General features: G+C 37.0%; 1 protein-coding gene across 1 annotated transcript in view; it reads left to right on the forward strand.

The window, feature by feature from the left end:
- Positions 1-10,449: 10,449 nt before the first annotated feature.
- LOC139724046 (mesenchyme-specific cell surface glycoprotein-like) overlaps positions 10,450-22,959 on the forward strand; it is a 31,474-nt gene continuing 18,964 nt past the window's right edge. Inside the window, exon 1 of the mRNA XM_071635244.1 lies at positions 10,450-10,672. Coding sequence (XP_071491345.1) covers positions 10,450-10,672 — 223 coding nt within the window. The remainder of the gene's footprint in view (positions 10,673-22,959) is intronic.

Below are 22,959 nucleotides of genomic sequence, written 5' to 3' on the forward strand. Positions count from 1 at the left end.
CTTGTAAACTGAGATATTCTAAAGTGATTATAACTTTGCAATGACAAAGGCATTACGATCTGAAGCTCCAGTTTCGTCTATGCATGTATCTGCAACGTAGCCGAGAAGAAATTGAATATTTCTCTCCCTTAGTTTTATAAATTCAATCATTTTCTTTTTTTCTATTTAGCTCAAATTTGGAAGGGTAAAAATCAAAGAAAACGAGAACGGCATAATCTGGTGAGCGAACTATTGTGATGGCAATGTTAAAATCGGACTAGAATTGTAAAAGAGAATCTAAACTGGGTCCTCTCTGTGAAGTCTCCAACATGTCCAATGGCCGTAGTTATAGATTGATGGTCAGACGTATTGTGAGAATGCACTTTATCATAAATATATATGAACGAAAGAACGCCCTCATGTTCTTGAATGAGCAGCCAGCATGGCAGTACTTGCTCAAAACCCCCTCCAAAAAAAAAAAAACATGATTCATTGGTTCATAAACCAATATATACCAACAAAGAAAATGTCCCTATCTATACTCTAAATAGTGAGTTTACGGGCACACCATTATCACAGCTGCATGTTTCACACTTCTCACGGGCATAATGCGCACTTCTAAAGCACTACGTTATCATCCCAGTGCAACGCAACCTCACTTCACCGTTATCCCTCTGAACGACTACTTTCTCTTAGTAATAATAATAATGATAATAATAATAATAATAATAATAATGATAATAATAATAATAATATTAATAATAATAGACATTTTATTGAGCGCCTTTTCCACTGGATGCAAAGCGCTAGTATAAAGTGGTAAGATTCAAACAGGTACTTTATGCTCTTTTCAACCATTTTTGTCTTTAGCTTCTACAAAAGTTTGCTTGTTTGTTGTTGTTTTTTGAGGCCCAGTATATTTGTACATCGAACACAAATATTTTCCCTTTTTATTTTTGGAGGATATCGCAGCCATGGCAGCCGATCTGCGAAAGCTTCGCGGCTCACTTGTTAAGAAGCACTGCTTTTATTATGATAATTCATTACATTTTGCAACATAACGTGGGGTCGAATCTTTATAGCAAAGCTTTGCTTATGACAGTAGTGGCCTGAATTCCATTTTTTCCTTAAGACATTGATATGAGTGCTTGTAACAATACATTTCGTTGTATATTACTTTAAATATTAACTTATTTGTCAGAGGTTTTACATACATCCATTATGTTAATTTTGCATATTGTTTTGCCAACACTTTGTTGAAGTTCGTTAATTGTATTGATGATAAAGTACAGAAACAAAATCGAATAAAAGCAAAGTAAGGAGGATTTTATCCAGCAAACAAATTATATAGTTATTGCATATACAATAATTGTCAATTGATAAGGTGATTATAATCTTTATAACTATGCTCAACAACACTGGGAGTGGTCAAAACTTAATTCAACTACATAAATGACTACCTAGCTAACTAAGTTGCATATATTGTTTAGTGTTATTTCTTAGAAACGATTCCACTCGTCCATCTCTGTATCTTATTGAATTTCTCCCTTTTTCTTGTAATTTGGATTCTCTTTTATTGAACGTAAGCAATGAGAATCGAGAGAAAAGTCATATAAAACGGAAGAAAAAAGCAACAGCAACACAACTACCTCCTGTTACATGTCGAGAGAGATGAACAAGTTCCGAAGAAAACCGTTCTGCTTAGTAACGATACGCTGTATAACTGTCGACCTTGTATGTTCTTGAAGAAAATATCTAAGTTCATCTTGTATGAAGGCGGAATGGTCTAATAACCGATTTGATACGGTCTAATTCGACAAGTGAGCTTGTGGACTGAAATACAGAACGTTGATATAAATTCGCCCACGTTCGTCAGATCGAGCTGTAAACGCAGACCTACAGGAAAGTATATATATATATATATATATACGACATGCACATTTTTTCTTAGAATAAAATGTCTTCAGTTTTACACTTTCTATGCAATTTCAAGACCTTTAGAGACAGGGATTCATGTCACCCTGGTTAGGGCCTTTAGCATGTAAGAAACGAAATATCGACAGCTTCAAGCTTCGATCTCTAGAATGGATAATTAATTAGTATAAGTACTATCGTTTTCAATTAAAGGATAGCCGGTGTATGTCATCGCTTCAAATGTCACCTCTGTATCTACATGCCAGGCCTTAATCCATTCAGGAAATACATTTGTTACTTTACCTGACGACATTTCTTTCTTGAAGGGGGCAGATTTCTCATTTCACTGCTTACAAGGTGAGGAGGAATGCTAGAACACGTGATCATGAGAAGTTAGGACCTGGAGATTACGCTTGGATTTCGGAAGTGTTTAGTTAAGTTCCTGTTGTGACCCGTTTCACACATTTCTGCGCTTTGCGTTCAGCTATAACGTACATTTCGTGACCTTACTGCGTATATACATATTGATAATTTTGCAGGACTCTCTTTTCGTATGAATACTAAAGTTAGCTCTGATTGTTTTTTTTTTATAGTTTTGTATGGAATCATACAATTATACTAATCTGATCCTATAATTGCGAGTACATTAAATTTGTGGAAGCATCTGATACCATCGCTTTTGGTTGCAGAGTTCGCGTTTTCCAAATTACGGAAAAAGGGAAGTTCAATAACTCAGAAGAGCCAACATGCAAATGGCTGGAGTAACAATATGAGACCAAAAATTAAGGTTCGGATGTCCGTCCCATCAGCTACAACCACAACAATCCTGCAAAAAAAAACAAAAAAAAAAGGAATGAAAACAAAATGTCTCTGCAAATCCAGCAAACTATATCAGGATCAAAAATAGGCCCAAAAACTGAGCTGCTACTGTTTTATGATGCTTCGCTGTACGAGTATCCACGCTCAAAGTTCATGCAGCAGTTTAGAATTTTGTGTTGCAAGTAGTTCCATATCTGTAGGTGAAGGCGTTTATGTTGTTACCATAGAAACTGAGCTCTTATACGCAGCTTCCCACCCATTCCCAGGGCATACTCCTCCTCATCAGTTCCGCATATCTGCGTATACATTGAAATTGTAATCAATGCTCATGGGTCGGGCTCGATTTGCGTTGCCATAATTTCTTTCTCTAAGAATGGGTGTTGCCAGCATTTGATCAACTTCTCGACATTTTACGCACATGCAGTAGGTGGAGCACCTTACGAAGGAACTACACACCATGCTTTAAATGACTTCCTAAAATCACGGAAGTTAAACTATACCGTTGTCCTTATCCTCTCTGCGGTATATACTTTCAAGGCGAATTAACGATATATGTTGCAAAGTGAGTACGGTAAGGTCTATTTTGCTCTATGATCTATTGTTCAAATCACAAAGGCCCAATTCTGTCAAGAAAACCCTCAAAATACTGCAATAACACGCGTCTGGGCAAAGGTATTTTACATCTAAAGCTTCAAACATCTTGGGTTCGTGAAACGACATTCCATCAAATTCAGTGGAATTCTGTTCCCTTCAACTGAATTTATTTTCATGTATACAGACCAAGAATTATTATTTCTTTTATTCATGCATGTGAAATTTTCTTATTTAATTTGTGTCGTTTGATGTAACAATGCTTTCGTCATTCGGCAAAGAAATTTGGTGTGTGTATGGGTCTAAATCATTTAAACCTAAACAAAGATACGAGGTTACTTCTGTTATTATGATGTTATGGGTAATTGTGTTACTGCAGTGGCGGATCCAGAGGGGCCGCACTCTTACGGTATTCCTGGATCCGCCCCCGTACTGTACTTCATCTCAATGTAAGCATGATCCTGAATTTTTCGTATGTGCTCACAATTTCTACAGGATAACCTATGGCATCTAGTGGAAATAGTTTTTTTTTTTCAAATTTCGCAACATTTCTCAATTTTCACAAATGTGGCGTTCAATACGTTTCATACAAGATCCACTAAAGTGTATTGCGTAAATTGTATAGCCTGATGTGGACGGCATTTCACTGAGCTGTGGGGGTGGCGGATCTCGAAATAAGCACAAAATGAAGAATCAGGGGTGACTTGACTTGGGAACCAAGTGAAATGGAAACAGATAAAACTTTTATATCCTTCAGCAATTAAGCCACGCAATAATTTACGGAAGATTACCATCGACGTAAAGAAAATTATAGTAGACAACTGTAAACACTTATCGGGCATTCGGAGATACTGAAGAAAAGTTATGATCTGCCTTAAAGTTAAAAGCTCCAGTAGCTCCACTATATTGTCGAGGGCTCGGCTCGTTCCTTTTGACATACAAATTGCTGGTAACCCTTTCTATGCCAGGGACTTTGAGCAGCGTGTACAATGCTATGAGTTTTTTTATGCCAATTACCAACCAAAGCACACAGAGGGTTAAGCTTTACGACCAAAACTGTACAAACCGCACACACCTTTACTTATATCCAGTCATGATGACAACAAGCATTTCATCCTAGTTCGCGATTGAATTAGAGCAAACATTGATATGTAACTAAAATAACAAGTATTAGGCTTCTATCTCAACTTACCAACTGTTTGAGAACCCCAGTCAATTGTTGTCATACAGTCCCATACTGTATTTTGCAGCCTCCACTACTTCGTTGGTTCTGACTGCCTTCTATCACCGATAGTTGCATAGTGAAGATTTGTCAGAGGTTTCGCCTGTTTAAAACCAATTCTCCCTTTTCTCTATACAAATTACAATACATTAAAAAAGAGATTTCTAGAAGTGAAACTACCTGAAACAGTGCCGACAGTGGTGCTAAGTGCACTGGGTCGGACAGATTCCCCTTTAATAAGGGCTTTTTACACTTGTGTTTCTTAACCCCGGACTTTCTCTGACCCAGGACTATCGTTAGTCCCGTACCAATTTTTCAGCTTTTTACACTCGCCAATTAGTCCCGTACTATCTCTTGTCCGGGGCTAAGGAGAAAACTGACCTTTTTACACTCGTATTTCTTAGCCCCGGACTTTCCAAACCACATGAATATTCATAATTACGCTGTGTACTGTACACGTACACTCACGCACCGGCAGCACTTGATTACCTCGTTTCTGATTGGTCAGTGAGGGTCGGACTTCGTCTCCGTCGCTTAGCCCAGGATTATTTTTTCGTTCTGTTTACACTCACTTGCTTGGCACCGCAATTGCGGTGCTAACCCCTGCTATTTTGCAGGGCCAGATAGTACCGTACTATCGGTGGGGCTAGCCCACTTTGGCAAAAACGAGTGTAAACAGAAAGTGGGCTAAGGATAGTCCCGTACCAACGGTGGGGCTAAGGCCCCCCCCCCCCCCCCTTAGCCCCACCGTTGGTCCGGGGCTAAGCAAAAATTTACAAGTGTAAAAAGCCCTAAAGTGATCCGTCATCTTGACACGGTTAGTCCTCTTTTGACCTCTGTCATAACCCTTATCACCCACGTTTCTCTATGAATATATTGAAACTATATACATAACAGATCTCCTCAACTGACATCTCATTATTCTGAATGAGTGTAGGAATTATAAGTCAAATATAGAGGAAGAAATCACACATCTGCCGCTACACAGCTCCTTTCTAAAACATTTGAGTTGTGTTTGTTTGTTTGCTTGTTTTCGGTGTGTTTTCTAACCCAAGTATAGGTCCTAGGCCTAGTGTAGAGTTAGATTAAAATTTAAACAGTACCAAACTGTTACTTTACAATCCCCGTTTGCCAATTCCACGTGTAAAGTTCAGGGTCAGATTTTGAAAATAATCTTTAAATTGGAGCACTTTGTTTTTGTGGCGCAGTCTTGATCATCTATTTTTATTTTTCTTGCTGGATAAGATGTCTTCTTCTGAAGTTAGTAAACGGTCTGAAGAAAAACAAGTGGAAGAAATAAATTATTGTGGACATGAGTGGCGATATTGAGTCAGAAAAATATAATGATACCTTAATACAAAAATGAATAAGTAATCAGATGAATGAATGAATGAATGAATGAATGAATGAATGAATGAATGAATAAATAAATAAATAAATAAACAAATACATACAGTTCCACATGTAAAATTCAGGGTCAGATTTTCAAAATAGTCTTTAAATTGCAGCACTTTGTTTTTGTGGGCCAGACGCAGTCTTGATCATCTTTTCTTTCTCTTTTTCCTATAGCGTAATGCTGGAAAAGGTGTCTTCTTCTGAAGTAGTATATATGCAGTCTTCTTTAAGAAGAAAAAAATAAGTGGAAGAAATAACTGTGGACACGAGTGGCGATATGGAGTCAAAAAATATAATGATACCTGAACACAAAAAATATAGGTTTTCCAGGCCAATTTCGCACTTTTTTTCAGTCCAATTCGTAATTGCTGCATTCAATTTAGGACAATTTAGCCTAGATAGCATGTTCCGTATTTCAATTTTATGATGTTTTCATTCAAATTCATTTTAGAGCATTCAAATTACCTTTAACATCATTCGAATCAGCACTTTTTCAGTTCAAATTCGTAAGACAAGCACCATTTCGCAAATCGTTCATTCAATTTAGCATGATATAGTCACGTGATCACGTATACGCTGCGCTCGTTCATTCGAATTCATTCTTGGGCATCCAATTTCGCATTTACTGCAGTCAATTTAGCAGACACGTTAATGCTTTTATTCCTTTTTTCCATTTTCACTCATTATAGGTATTATTTGCAAGCATCTTAACATTTCATATTTTCGTTTTCATTCTTTATTCTGATATCACCTTTGCAACAGTACTTTCAAAATATGTGTATATGTTTATAATGTTATTTCGTTCACAGATACATTAATCTTAAGTTTGTTTTTATATTAATTGGGAGAAGGAGGTTTCAACTTACATTGTGATTATTTCTTTCATCTGCATGTTTCATTATTTTCATTTGGCATGTTTGGAGGGTGCTATATTGCGCTAATCATCATTAGGAATAAAGTTCTTGGATCAGTTCTAGCCATCAATGGTCAAGGTTATTACCCTCAAATGCTTCTATGATTCGCTGTCTTCTTGAGAGATAACACGTCTAAATCCAACTCGTGCTACCATGACTGGACATAAGAAAGTGAAGTGAATCTATGGTACTGGTGCATGTATAGTTCTGATGACATTGTATGAAAGAAGAGGGGCGTTACAGAACAACAAACTTGAAGTATTTAGGGTCAAAGATACCTTTGCTATATACTTAACAGTGTGTGGATGAAACAAATATTCACATATGAATACGTATATATCACCGTTCTCACCTTTTCAAAATAGAAATAACATTACGCTAATTTGAATGAACATATTTGGAATTTGACTGCTCATACTGAAGAGCACGTGCCCATTTGAATGCCCGTTTTAAGAATTCGAAAGGCACATGTGCGAATCTCATTGATCAAAATGCTAAATTGAACGAACAAGTTACAATTTTGAATGACAGAATGTGCAGTGACGAGGATTTTCGCTAAATTGAATGAACCTTTTATTAAATGGACTGACAAAAGTGAGAAATTGGCCAGGAAAACCTATAAATAAGTAATCAAATGAATGAATGAATAAATAAATAAATAAATGAATAAAATAACTAAATAAGAATAGATAAATGAATGAATAAATAAATAGATAAATGAAAAAAATAACTTGATAAATATCAAAAATATATAATATCCTTGCCTGGATGGTTTCTGGAAAGTATTACAGTATTGAGGAGGAACCTTTGAAACAGTGAAGAAATGCTGAGATCGACAGTCTTCGAAAAGTTAGAAAATGTATGCTCTTTTGGTGAAACAATAATGCACCTCAGTTTAAAAAGTATTCGAGGACGAGCAAACCGAAGGGAAAACCCCCATGCAGGCTCACTCGTTTGTAAAGTCAGTCAACGAATTAGGTGGGGCGGGAGTAATTAATTTGTTGATGTGTAGTTGACTGGGCGCGCTGCAATGATTAATGATTCACTTTCATGCGATCATTTTTTTTTAAACTTGTGTAGTGATGAGATTGATTTATGATTACTCATTTTATACTTGATAGACATGGTAAATGTTCACGTAATAGCAGTAGTATAAAAGCTTATCAAATTGTCAAACAATATAGGGAAAAGATTCACACAAACAAAAAGAAGGTAGCATAATCAATAATTTCCCTTCACCTCCGATGCATGCTCTTCTCCTCTCTCCCTCTCTCTCTCTCTCCATCTCTCTCTCTCTGTCCAACCTCTCTCCCATAGCTTTCATCATTCACCTCGCGACCCGGAAGTCGTACCGGAGACGTGAGAAGCCATTGAGATCATTCGTCGCTAACCGGCTCTATCCTCTGCGCTGCGCATCAGTTGGAGCTGTCATTGGCCAGCCGTGTCCACTCTTTAATGCTGTCCATCCCCCATTTGGGCTGCCCACCTCTACTCCTTGTTTCACTACATGTTTAATTCATTGAGTTTCTCATTGTTTTTCTCTCTCATATACATGTATATCATATATGAATTCTACTTATAAGTGTTTAAAGCTCTTGAAAATTGTAATTAGTGTGTGCTTAGGAAAAGCAAACTCGTCTTTTCACCACTGATATGATAATTGGTCACACACATCCACCAAAACCGCTAATAGTGATGCATGAATAAGAGCTGATTATATCGTGCATCAAGACTCATGCCTCCTAGAACGTAATGGCCCGAAACTATCACTGATATCCTGTGCTCTAATAATAGGGTAATGAGTGATTAAAGAAGTGCGGCCTCGAAGATAGGACTTTACCGTTCTTGCCTATAAAGCTTGTTCATGTGTCGCTGCTGTTGTCGTCGTTGTTATTAACTTCTGTTTCCAAACTTTTTAGCCCTCCGTGGACTGATCTAGTATTTTATCAATCCTTTCCAGTATTTTACATCTCAATAAAAAATGCTCATCCAAAACCGATTTTTTAAAAACTTTTCTCTCGTTTTTATTTGCACAAACAAATGCTGGATTCACTGCTTCTTTGTATAAAATTTGTTACACGCACCCGACACAAAACAAAATAATGTATCTCTCATCGTCATGATATCTTAGATATTCCTCTTCATTATGTTAAGAATTGGAGCTTTGTTATTCAGCTTTTGTACGAACAGTTGTTGCTTGATCAGAATCACCACGCAATTCACAGCATCATTTCTCTTCTGTTTAAAACGAAAAGGAATTTATTCTAGATTAAACTTCATCAGTACCCTAGAGCTTTCATTTATTCATTTTTCTATTTCATTCAAAATTGATCTACTAATCTTACATACTTGTTGCTTGCTTCAGCATACCGAAAATGCGTAGCCTCTGCATTGTGTGGTTAAAAGAAGAGTTGGTCTATTCTTGCTAGCTCGCTATCAAAGTAAACATGTTTGGTCACTGCTAACAATAACTCCCACGAAGTAGAATCATACGTCGACCTGTTGTTGAATCATTGTTAAAATCATTGCTATGGCAGCGCTATATAGTGAATAGCCATTGTTTCCTCGAGTACAATAAAATAGGACTGACGCCTCCCTTTGGTCATTGTTTGACGGGGTGGGGTCGTGGAATCCTAAGAGTTTACATCAATTTCGTAAAATAATATTAAGATTTTCAAGGCTCCTTCCCGGCCTCTTTGGTTATACCTTTGTTGTCGTTGTTGTTGTTGTTGTTGTTGTTGTCGTTGTTGTTGTTGTTGTTGTTGTTTTTCCTGCCCATGCAAGACACATGTAAGTTCGAATTTTAACAGCGTAGATCTATGTTTGTATTGTTCATTCCACTTCTACCTCGTACGTTCGCAATCGCCCTCCCACTCTCAAACTTCTGTTCTCGTCCGTCTACTTCTAAACTGAACCATCTGCAGTCGATCCTACAACACCTCTTTCTTTCTGTCTGTTTGTCTGTCTGTCTGGATGTCTCACACTCTCACTCTCATTTATTGTCAGTCTATTTCAGTCACAGGTTGAGAAATCCTACAGGGAGCGCTTTAATACTCGATGCAACACGCCAAGATTGAATGTGCGCATGCGCGGACGGCTTTAACCCGGTGAGTGTATGGCTTTGGCGGGATCTAGTCATATAAATAGTACCACGAGTCGCCCCACTCCTGTGTTGGAACAAGTTGCCTCCTCGTGTCGGGCTGTGCAAATTTAGAGTCATTTCCTGCCTGTTCTCAAACTCATCCGCCTCTTCGCCTCTTTGCCAGCGCGGATTTTGAAGGGGCAGGGCTGAAAAACAAACGGGCAAAGGGGAAGAGAAGGGGAAAGAGGGTGCACACGAGAAGGGCATAGAGTGGTACACAAGGCCACTTTTTCCTAGCGTGTTGTGAATCTTCACGAGTGATCCAGGCATAGGCCCTGCGGTATTTCGTGCAGCCTGGCTGCAAACACTCGCCTCTAAATCTTTGCAGTTTAACTATTAAAACTGCCCAACTCATGAGCACCTGAAGCTGTAGTTACATTTTGTCAATCAAATCTGCAGATCTGTCCTCTCTGTTGGAAATCCATTTCACGAGTCATCGCTTTCCAATTTTTCCTGCTCAAAACTTTTCGATCATGATGTGCATTCGCGCGTTGCTGGGTTTTCTCTCACTATGTGCATGCATCGTCCATGCGCAGAAGAAGCGGCCAGAGAAAACAAACGTGTTTACGATGAGACCTGTGTCTACTATCTATCTTCCACATGGCTACCGTGCTGGAAAGGCTCTATGGGGGCTAAACAAGGATGCAGCGGTTCAGACTGCCTACGATATGGACACGAAGCTGGCATACTCTGCCGGTAAGTATATAGTAGACAATAAACTCATATGTCCAAGCTTAGCTACGGGTATAACACGAATTCATATAAGTAACATTTTACGCATTCTTACGCGGCGCGTAAAAGTAGATTCATAAATCATTTGTACATTATTACTTCGATCGATTATAGTTATACTTTGTAACTACAATAACAAAGTTGGTCGAACGTAGATATGAATTTTCATGTATTTTTGTAGTTCGATGTTTAATTCGTCCACATTTTAATAGAACCGCATGAGAACAACGTTCAGATCATCATTAGATATATGTTCCAAAACTGACGACGCAATATTATACGTTAATTGAACCACTCTATTGAAGTGGCATCTGCCCTTCTGCGCCAGGTACGTTTAGAGATATTGCTGACATATTCATGCGTCCCCATTCTTTCTCTTCACCAATGCATCGTTTATACTGACAAAATCCGATTTTCAGCCTGCCACAATTTTAACTGGTGAACGAAATCTGGTAGAAGACGGAAACTGAAGTCCTCTAAATTTCCTCTAGAAAGGTGATAATGAGAATTCTCTCTCCGACGTCATAATAAGTTTACACAGGAGATAGACAGATAGAATGATAGAGAACAAGAGAAGGTACGTAAATGTGCCTGGATATAAGTCATAAATCTTCAGATATATGCATCCAAAGTATATGTGTTACTGTCCATGTTGGGGAAATACAGTCTTTATCGAATCATATTTCTTTGCATGACTACCTGCAAGGTCAACGCGATATTTAACCAATCGGGACAAGTCTGCAGCCTTCAATCAAAAATTTAAACTGAATTGATTGATGTATGCTACCATGGTATAAAGAAACCTCATCTCGTAACTGACAGGGTCATTTCAGTTAAATATGGCAACAACACTCGAGCGAGCTGGCCTCAATGTCTAATGCTATTTCCAACAGTCAACGGATGTATCAGAAGTGAGTGGACTTAGGTCAAACTGTCCCTTAGCTACAAGCATATAACATGTATATATATATATATATATATATATATATATCCATGTTGGTCGCATAATTGAAAATATCCCCTTAGGCAAGGTCTGGCCAACCTGTCCATGCTCTTCTTTGTATTGTAATTTTTGCATTCGCAATCGTTTGAATGATTCATGGTAACCATTGGATTATAACCCCGTAAGCAAATCTATTTTTCTGTCGTTGATGACCATGACACTGGTATTACGCATGGACCTGCTAATCACTCTAAAGCACATACCTCCCCGTCAACACACATGCACTACCGAAGGAGTAAATGTGGTTTAATCCATCACAAAATGATTCACGTCAAATCCACCAACCCTCCCATCATAGTTACCATTTCGCAATGTCGGCTTATCTCTCCCTCTCTCATACTCATACAATTAAAATGTAATGATATATAATAAACACTCACAGTTGTTATTTTTATACATGTATTACAGCTACATAGAGGGAGAAAGAAATATATAGGTAGATAGGAATATATAGGTAGAGATAGATAGATAGAGAGAGAGAGAGACAGAGAGAGAGAGAGAGAGAGAGAGATGGAGAGAAAGGGAGAGATAGAAGTCATGAAGATGGCATGCTCATGTATCGCAAAAATGGGTGTGTGAAACCAGGTATGCGTCTGTTACGTTTTGCAGAAATTACACTATTTGACTTTCTTTTTCGTATAGTACATGTGTTTTAAAATCACTATTTGCATTGGAAATCTACATACAAAATGTACGTATCTGTAATTATTGAAAAACATAATTTGACAGGCAAGCAGTGAAATTAAGACATTCATTTTGGTCCATTAATACTGTGCGTGCACTGACATGCTTTGTTTTTTTGTTTTGTTTTGTTTTGTTTTTTTTTCATGGTACCGAGCAAGAATCTGACTGCAATGTTCCTAAAATCGCTGTTCCTGTTTCTGGGAGGGGGAAGGGGAAAAAGCAGGCGGGCATTTCATTATAATAATTTGTCACGTGTATGAATGGCAAAGGTGACTTTAAATGTTGCTAAATTTGACAACAGGAAATTTCCTGAAAAGAAAAGACACTAAAATGTTTTTACAGGGGCCCCCGCAAAGCCATGTCGTTCGTGTGCCAGATACTGAAAGAGAAGACAAGAGACGTACGTGTGTCAGAATATTATAACCAGACGCATAAATGCACATGTCCACTCTTGGCTGAAATTCAAGCATTGTTTCGGAGTTAAAAATGAAGAAGAGAAATTCAACGTTAGCCATTAGTATTATTCATTGATACGCTGTTCTTACAATAATACAAATGGCTTCTACTTTCAATGACTCAACTTTTTGTATGGGTTCATCAACCGACAACAAGTATTTTTATTTCAGCAATATTATTCACCTTTGTGCATTGTTATGTCAACTTTGTTTTGTCTTTGTAATCATATTTTGTCATTGATTGTTGTTGCTGCGGTTTTTTTTTTGTTTTTTGTTGTTGTTGTCTAGTGACTGTGTGTCAGCGTCGCTGTCCATGTCTTGCTCTCGAGCTTTTTTGTTTTTTTTTTGGCTTGGTTTTGTTTGAAAACTCAATAAATGAATTACCAAGCTTAAGTCTCTCAATACTTGATTTCAAACAGATTTAAACGCACATATCGTCAAATACACATACTACAATACAGACGAATGGAACACCGCAATAAATGTTGAATGCCAAAAATACTAGTACCTTCTCTGCCGTGTGTCTTTTTGCAAATACTAGGTGCATTATATATACATATCAGTTAAAGAATCTTCTGAAATTATCATTATCAATACAGTATGGAAATTAAAAGATACTCGTGCCAACAATTTCAAAAGCTCATAGCTGACCAGTCTATATATGTAGTAGATCGCAGGTGCGTCCCGAAATGCCAAGATTGTGAACTTCAAGCCGAATGGATACAAATAGAAAGGATCAAGGACGGAAGAAGAGTATAGCCTTCAACCGCATAGTCCTATAATAGCAAAAGAACGAATTAAAAAATTACCAACATCTTACAAGGGGCCCCACTATACTCTTTCTAAGAGCTCATTGCTCGCAACCCAAAGTTAGGCAAGCGGACGCGCCCATTCTTACGTAATCATAATATCACACTTGTTAGTGTCTACTTTAAGATTGTTTGATTGTCATAAGGTGATGGTCATGAGACAGTGATTAATCAAGTTGTCCAAGGTAATAATCAGTGGACAGCTATCTTGAATTGAGGAGTAATCATGTGAGTTTATGCTGATGTATTTCACCTACAGAACACCTTGTTATATTAGTTTTCTTTGATGAAACTCGGAGTTATATTAAATAAACTGCACGTATATACTGTATTCCATTATACTTACATCTCACATGATATAGTTTGATTTGTAATAATAATATCGTATTTTTCTTTACGTGAACTAGCAATTGTAAAATTAACTGAGGAGTATCAATAGTTATTAACTAATCAAAATTAATCATGGAAAACGGCAACAACTATTATGACAACACAGTTCTTGTTATGTTACCCTCATTGGCGAGAAAGGCGCCGCAACCAAGATTCCAATGAAAGTAACTTATTAAAAAAATCTTGTTGCTAAACAGAGATGATTTATAACTTTTAAATTTTGAGCACAACTCTGCATACGGTGTGGAGACGATCTTTGGCCTTTAGAAAATAAAAGTAATATTTCGTCATACTTTAAAAAAAGAGTATGAACTATATGAAGAAACTAAAAAGAAAATTCCAAAAAAAAATGTAATGGTTCAGTAAAAATACGTATTTACTCCTCTTGATACTAACATTATTATACAAAGGAAAATTAAATTTCCCCCATTTCTGGTGCGTCAAGTATTAGAAAAATGAAAATGTACTTTATATTTTCATTATATAGTTTTCCATATACTACGTGATGGTCTGTATACTCTTTTCATCCAGCAATGGCACCGAAACTTTAAGATTTCATAACCTTCGAACTAATTGTCAGATTTTCCTCAAACTTCTCTAATGAGCTCTATGATGATATTGTTGCATTCACTCAATCTGGATGATATTTTGGTTTCATTCTTGTTTCAATGTAACCTTTAAGTTTGCCCAAACATATATTATGCGATATGCTCTATCCTGCTGCGTTTTGGGCGTAGCTTCCGTCCAGTAAGGATTCGACCCTGCCATAAAAGCGTCACATTACACGACCCACTGCAGTGTCCACTTGGCACGTTCTTCTTTATAAAATGTCAGGTTATGAGTGGCGGAACATGACGTAAAAAGGTACATCCGATACACACGGATTTTCTTGTTGTCGTTGTGCTGCGAGAAAGTCTTCTGCGAGGTGAAATTTTAGTAGATATGTGATTTTTCCTTGGACCACAAAATGTATAACAGGTACATGAGCATTTGATTTTAAAGACTGACCATCATACACTGCTTTAAGGAAAAATAGTCATCGTAAGAACGAATCGTCTATTGCCAAAGAATGTTCTCTGTTCAAATCTAAAAATCTTGTGGTGAGTAAAAAAATCAATACCGCTAAAAAGCTTGGAATTGCTTTTGCAGTTGAGATGCGAGTTACACTTTGTTATTAATTTATCTTGTGTTATGTTTTTGTTGAAAGAAAAAAAGAAGAAGAAGAATGAAAATAAATGAATTGAATTGAATGAATTGAAAAATTAAGAAAGTTCTTTATTCTGGAGGTGCGTTATTCCAAAGAAGTGGAAACAGAAGATTCCTTTGTAATCATTTTCAAACCGTTCATGTAAATAAGTTTGCTTTACTTTAGGAATCCACACGAAAACACACTCACACACGCACACACATGCATGACATTAACGTCCTAGATATCTCAGAGGAAGTGGTTTTGTTAGGTAGCTACGAAAACAGCTGTTTGAGTCTAAATTTGGACGTCTAAACGACTGAATTTACTGCTATAAGAGACCGCAAAAATGAATGTGCATTTCCTACATGGCTACCAATGTATTGAAATAAAGTCTCTTTTTTTCAGACGCGTGCACTTACGCTGCAGTTACTAGTAGTTCTTTTGTTTTTAATGCGTCGGAGAAAGCTCGTGCTAATTGATGTTGCAAGTTGATAATTTTCTATTTCACCTGTCACAACGTCTGGTACCTTTTAAAACGTTGTCATGATGGCAGCCTCTCTCCGATTGATGCATAAACATTTCCATGAAGTTAAAATGGGAACGGAAATTCAGACGCAACTGGCTGATGTCCTTTAGCGAAGTAGGCTGTGATGACACTGTTTACAAAAAAACAACAACCCTGCTTCCATCGCACCAATATCAAAATAAAAAAAGAAATAACACTGAATTGATGTGAGTCGGTCTATCAGTTACATTTACTTTATTCCATTAATGGTATTTGAAAAAAGCAAACTAGTTTTCTCTTTAGAGTCTCTTCTCCGACAAAACTATGATGCATGATGTCGTTTCCATGAATATGGAGGAATATAAAAGAATTGATATCTTGCAAACAGGTTTACCATCATAAATAAGATTATTGCTTGTGACAGATATACTGTGCCCGTCTGTAATTTAGCATGAACTATGCAAGAGAGATAGATTAATTATGATTCATTTCATTATCCCATATTCGAATGAAAACCAAGCAAAATGATGGAGTTTACTAGTTCTTTCTAAATCAGCCATTCACGATACCTCTTCACGTTCTAGGCCCTTACAGTATTTTTTTTTCATGTAAGAACAATAATATGTATTTCGTTCTGAATCATACAAGAGCTTAAACTTGGTCATATTTTATCAAAACGTTTGAATGCAATTCACGCATGATCACGGTTATGATGACAAATAATAAAACGGACCTATAGACGATGGCCAATATCATACACGCCAAACTGTAACGAGATGCCTTTAAGAAAGCTACAGTCCTATATCATGTTTGTTGCATGTGATTATCAAAACGTTAGTTTTTTTATTTGTTAAGATACTTTGCTCTTTTTTAATGATAGTTTAGCCAAATATATTTCGGCTCTACAAAGATAGAACCTTACAAGGGCAAGATCCATTTTCTGCAATTCTTCCTATAACATGACGAAATATCTATCGTAAACTATGCTATCACCATCACTAAGATCAACGTTGGTACCACCAAAGACTGTTTTTTGGGGGAAAAAAGAACTGCAATGTTGCAATCTTTGGTACTTTTTTTCACTGGAGATCTTTTTTTAAAGATACTACAAAGAAAAATAAATATTGCAAAATGTCGTGTTTGTGCATGCATGTTATGGTTCACAGTGTGAGGAGACTAAATCCCGATAACGGATATTTTTTATAAGAAGAGTAATATAAAATTTTGTTGATCCACCATAATTCTGGTTGGTAAACCGCCATGACAGGAACGTCTGTACATTCCGATTAACCGAATTACACTTAAACCAAGGAATTTTCATGGTGGGCACACTATCTGATGCTCACACTTTTTTTTTGTGTGTGTGTTTGTGTATGTATTTTGAGGTCATAGAAATAAAATTCGCATACAAAGTTGATGCAATACTTTACGAACTATACCTACCGAAACCAAGATGCTTTGCAAATAGTCTGCTCTGAAGACATAGGTCTCTTTTCTACAAAACTGTTCTTACGTTAACCAAGAATAATACTGTAGCTATGAATAAATGTTCAATACTTTCCATGTCTTAGTAAGATGTCACCCAGGGTCAGAGTTTCTTGATTTTTATTTGTGTGTGTGTGTGTAGTCCCTATGTACTTTTTCTGACGGTTTTCATGATTGTATTTCATTTTGTTCCTATCCTCAGTGGTTTATAACTTGCTTTCATCTTTCCATGGGATGCTTCTCCTCACCAGGTAAAAAATAACGGATCAAGGATGTGATTAGCAAAGACAGAGAAAGAAAAACACTTCCTACTGATATAGGCCTATAATTAATAACGATGCTAGCTTATATCTCACATTACATTGCAATCGGTGTAAACCGACAACGTGGACGTCTCACACACACGTCCTACATCAACAACGATGATTATGCACTTCATATCCAAAATAGTGGGCGCTGACATACCGTAGACTGGCCAGGAAACCAGGGGCGCGCCTAGGGAGGAAAAGTCGGCTCTGATACCCTAGTCAGCTTAAACACGGGATCGAGAAAATGATACCCTGTCTTGGGATTTGCTCCCCTCCCTCTTTCTTTCTCCCATCAGTATCTGCTCTTTTTCGAGGGGTGAAGTGGGCGTGGTCTATCAAGCCAAGAATATTTGTTGTTATTGAAATCACCCAAACATTTGTCTAATACCGGCGGTGTAATTATGACATTTAGAATGATGAAAACTTGAAAAGGAAGCTAATTTAAATCATCCCTATCTCTTAAAAAAAAAACAACAACAACAACAGCTGTAAATTATGTGATTATGTTATCTCATTTATACTCTCCATTTATAATATATCGTACAACTGCAAGTCTTGACGAACATAAAAAAGATGGTATACTTTTGGTTGAGATGGAGAATTCAGATTGTAATTTTTGGGATGATTATCAAAAACCACTTATGAAAATAAAAAGCATACGATATTATTCTGAGATTAATTCAAAGTTTATGTGCTGAATATCGCTTTTTAAACGGCTGAGATATCAACAACTGAAGAGGTCCTAATGAAAGGTGGGACCTACCTTTTGTTAGGACCACTTTTTCTTTTTTAATTTTTGTTATTCTCGGCCATTTCAAAACCCGTTTTCATCACATAAACTTTAAATTCCTCTTAGAATTGTTTGCGCTTTGACATACGTGGTTTTTCATTCACTCAAAAGTGAAATTCTGAATCCTCCATCTCAACCAAAACTATACCACCCCTTTTAATATTTGCCTGTGACGTGTGCTCACAGACATGACAATCCCGTTTTTTGCACTGGCATACTCAAAAGCCGTTTCGACAATTCGAAAATATGTGCCATCAACACCTCGCTGAATCGAATCTTGGTTTTATACATATAGAATGACATAATCCCGGACAAGCCCCCAATTATTACGGAGGGAGGAAAATATTCGTGGCACAACAACTTGTCACACGTTCCACTTCTGCCAACAAACAAATCACCACCACACCAGACTTTATTATTAAACAACAAAACTTTATTCTTCCTCTTGAATCGGGCGCCATCGTCCCCAATCTCGATCCATCCTCTGCCCCACGTGAGCCGAACATGCCACACCCACATTGCACCAATGCATATTCATGACAAAATGGTTAGCTGTTTAAACAAATAGAGTGGCTTTTATCTCACATTCGTGTAGAGTAATGTTATACCTCAAGGATTTCGTAGCATCGTTTCCATCTTATCCATTTGTTTTGGCTGCAGGTGTAGATGATATAATGTTACATGTTAACACTCCTCGTTTAGTTTGCTCCACTCGACTCGCACTAGCGGAAATAATGGTCATGATATACACCCAAATTAAAAAAAACAAAGTAAACGCAAGTTTCAAGCGTCGCCTACTTCTAACTGTACTTCAAACTGAAAGTACATCGCACTAAAACAGAGCGCATACCAGATTGGTAGTTTGCTGGAGTTATGGCGCAAGGCCAATTTTTGCCCACCTCCCCCACCCCCGTCCCCCCCCCCCAAAAAAAAACAATAATATAGACATATGTATAACGTTTAAGACGATGGTATGTATATGCTACTTTTTGAATCGATAAATGTTTCTCTAACCTGTAATATCAGCCTATGGCATGAAATTGATACGTTAAAGGTATTGAAACTCATGTTTTGTTGTCATTACATGCCAATTGAACACAGTATCTCCAGACCTAGCAACGTATTGCATGTTGCAGTAATTGGTCCAACATGGTCACTATCGATACCGCTGAAAGCTTGAATGTTTTGTGGTTTTGATATTAACTCATTGTATCCTGTTTTTACCTGTCAGCCTTGTTAAAATAAAGCAGTTGATTACAAATAGCTAGCGAGCGTATATTTTCTACGTCAATCATGTAGAATATGCTGCAAAAATAGATCAATTTTATTCTCCTTGCTGGTACAAATAATGTGACTCTGTTTTGTACTTTTAATGCTTTTTCGTGACGGCGAAAATAAAAAACAAAAACTTTTTACAGTTTTCCTGTAGATTATCAAGACGCAGAACCCACTTCAGCAAAATGTTAGCTTGTAAGCTAGTAATTTGAATCATTTGATAATTTGCTTGTTCCAAACATTATCGATTTGTTCATGCAAAATAATCTTGACTTGCGCTTTTTTTTTCACAAACTGCTGGTAGCGAAAATACCTGGTGGGTCTAAAATTATGTACAGGCTTATTTCATCCATGTACATGATGTAAGTGTTGAGTGGTAAGAAACTTCTCGAGCACGTGAGGAAGTCATTACTGAAGAGACATGCACGCGTACCAACAACAAAATTAGCAACATTTCTTTCTTTTTGTATAGCAGTTGAGCATGGTATCGAGGAAACTTGCTCGGTATGCACCCTTTCGCGTTCACTCACGTGTTTGAAATTCGATTACAGTTTCAATTAAACGATCATCAAACTAGTTTCTTAGTAACGGCAGTAAATAGGACGAGACACGTCAGAGAGAGATACATCAGTGAATGGCATTTTCATGACGAGGCACTGTCACGCATTACCATGGATAAAGTGTTGACAGTCTGGATAATTTAGCAAACTTAATGAACTTAGTGCAAAACATATCAACATGTGTATATATGATTATATTACATAATTACGGTGTAAAGAATCAACCAATGGAATGAGCGGTACAATGTAATCTCAGAGAATAGAAAGATCATTAAACAAGAAATCATGATTCTTTTCCCTGAAAAGATTACATGACGGATTCTCCAAAATCCTAGAAAACCGAGCTAATGTCCAATAAGCCCTACTGGATATTCTGAGAAATTTTGTGAAGAGAAGATGAAACTCTCTAACGTTTGTGATCATTTCAAGAGAGCAACAGACAACGATTGCTCAAAGGGAGAACTCAGGCAGTTTTACTGCAGCCATATATAATACTTCTTCACTTCTAAAACGGCAAAATTCTGTGGCTTGGATAGAAATAGCTGACATTTGCCCTTTCTAGAACTAATCTCTTCAGAAGAACCACTCTCTGTATTTCCATACGCTGATGAAATTTGAAGGTCTAATGCGAACCTGTCAAACTGAACCCAGTCGAAAAAAAATTGGAAAAGTTTTAACACCAATTCAAAATTGACCTTATTTAGGAATTCCTTAAGCTAAGAAAAATCTTTAAAAATAATTCACGCAGAAAAAAATCTCGCCGAAATCACCACTCTACAGATCATCGCTGACGAGAACGGCTGTTCAGCCTTATGCGTCACCCCTGTCGTAATGGAGATACTGATACAGACTTACCAGATGGGATACGTAAATACAAAAATTCTAAAACCCAGGAGCATGCTAGCATGATACGAATGGCTTAATCAGGTCGAACCACTAGATGAAAACATTCTACATCGTTCAGCTATAGGCAATACACCTGTGCAATGCTGTAAGATGCCCAGTTTAGACCGTGTTTTTGCGAGCTTATGATCTGACGGGATTATGGGCTCCCCAATATTTCGAATTCTTAATGGCAATGTTAAAGCAACGCACGTTTGGTGACTATCTCATTACTGTGATTTAGAATAGAAAAAGGTGACAGTTCTGTCGTTATGAAAAATCACTTTGACGAATTAGGTCTTCCACATGTCGACGGTATATACTTTCCGTTAGACATTAAGCGAGGGTGGGGAAGCATCATCTCAAATCATTACTTAGGAAGGACGATTCAAATGAATGTAACATATCATACGTTATTGATAAGTGAAAGATTTACAACCACTTCAGATGATTGAGAATAGCGTGATCTGCCAAAGAGTTTCTTTGCGAACCCTTGTATGGTCTGACACTCACACAATACAGGTAGCCCCTATAGGTGACGTGCCTTGAAAATGGTGTTAATCCAGCCATATCCAGGAAGGGCGTGTAATTGGGAGAAAGTGCCCGGGTAAAATTTAACACCTTTAAAGCCATATAGGCTTTGTCTATTTCAGTGATTCCATTTTGCTTCCATTTCATTTGTGCTTTATGTTTTGTGTTTATAGAGAAAGAGAAAGGAGAAATTAGGTTGATAAAAGTTCTCGTAGTTGTATACCATTGGACAAGTGATGTACAGTATATCCACTATTTCCTCCAATACAGTTGTGCTTTATTTCCATCCCAAAACGAAGTGTAATACAAATATGAAGTATACATCTGGTAAAATCATGTCGGTAACAGTTTGTAAGAAATACAAATCATAAAGCGTCACACTAACTAAGAATAAAGACAATGCATACTCCCATCCGTAATGATGAAAAAAATATATAATGCAGTGACTGAAAAGAATGATCTACTGGAAAGAAAGTTTGTAAATCTGAGATCACTAGAAAATGTATACTAAACTCATGTAAATGTTTTTCTTTTATTTACAATTGGAGCCTTTTATAATTTTATACAAACAGGTTATACATGTTGTGGATTGCATAGATAGTGTTTAAGTATAAAGGAGATAAAAACTTGAGATTGATAGTAGAAAGGAGATAAAAGCTTGAAAAGAGAATGTAAAAGCACAGGCACTCTTTATTGAGCTGTGTGTACCAGGATGATATGACGAAAATGATTCTGATTTATTTTTATCTAAACTTATGTGCATTTCAGTTTAGTTCAGAAATATTTCAGAATGACAGTGATATTGGAATTTTTGTAATTGCCATGAATAGTGAAATAGTTGTGTATACATTGTTTTTATCGCTGTCTACAATAGATCCTATATTCCTATATTCACCCGTTTAAGAGCGACTAGACATGGTTTGGTTAGTTTTTCCCTGAGCCATATCTCCATCGATGTTCACCTAAAAATCTTAATCTTTTTAGATGCAATGAAAGTGAGGGGGATAATCCCACCGACCACCGGTAAACCCTTCCCACCTCAACACGAGGTTGATCCAGACTGCATGGTGTTTACTCACTCCGTTCCAGCGCAGGAAGAATCAATTCAAGCCTCGACTTACACGAAAGTTATTGCACTATGAGAAGATCAGTGTTTACGTCAATTACGACCTGTGCTATATTTACATGTATAGTCTTCTACGCATTTCTTACACCATGAACATGTACATGTTCAAGGAAAAAAAAACACATTAGTATGGTTTGATTTACCTTCCAAAATGATATAGCTGCAAAAGGAGTGACATGAAAATCCAAATTGGTTAATGTTATCATGAATTTAGTGTATTCTATTTTTGTAACTTGCCAGTGACAAAATCTAGTTTAGT

This window comes from Diadema antillarum, unplaced genomic scaffold, assembly GCF_040938485.1.
Source record: "Diadema antillarum isolate AM-2024a unplaced genomic scaffold, OU_Dant_1.0 scf00000205, whole genome shotgun sequence".
Taxonomy (NCBI): Eukaryota; Metazoa; Echinodermata; class Echinoidea; order Diadematoida; family Diadematidae; genus Diadema; species Diadema antillarum.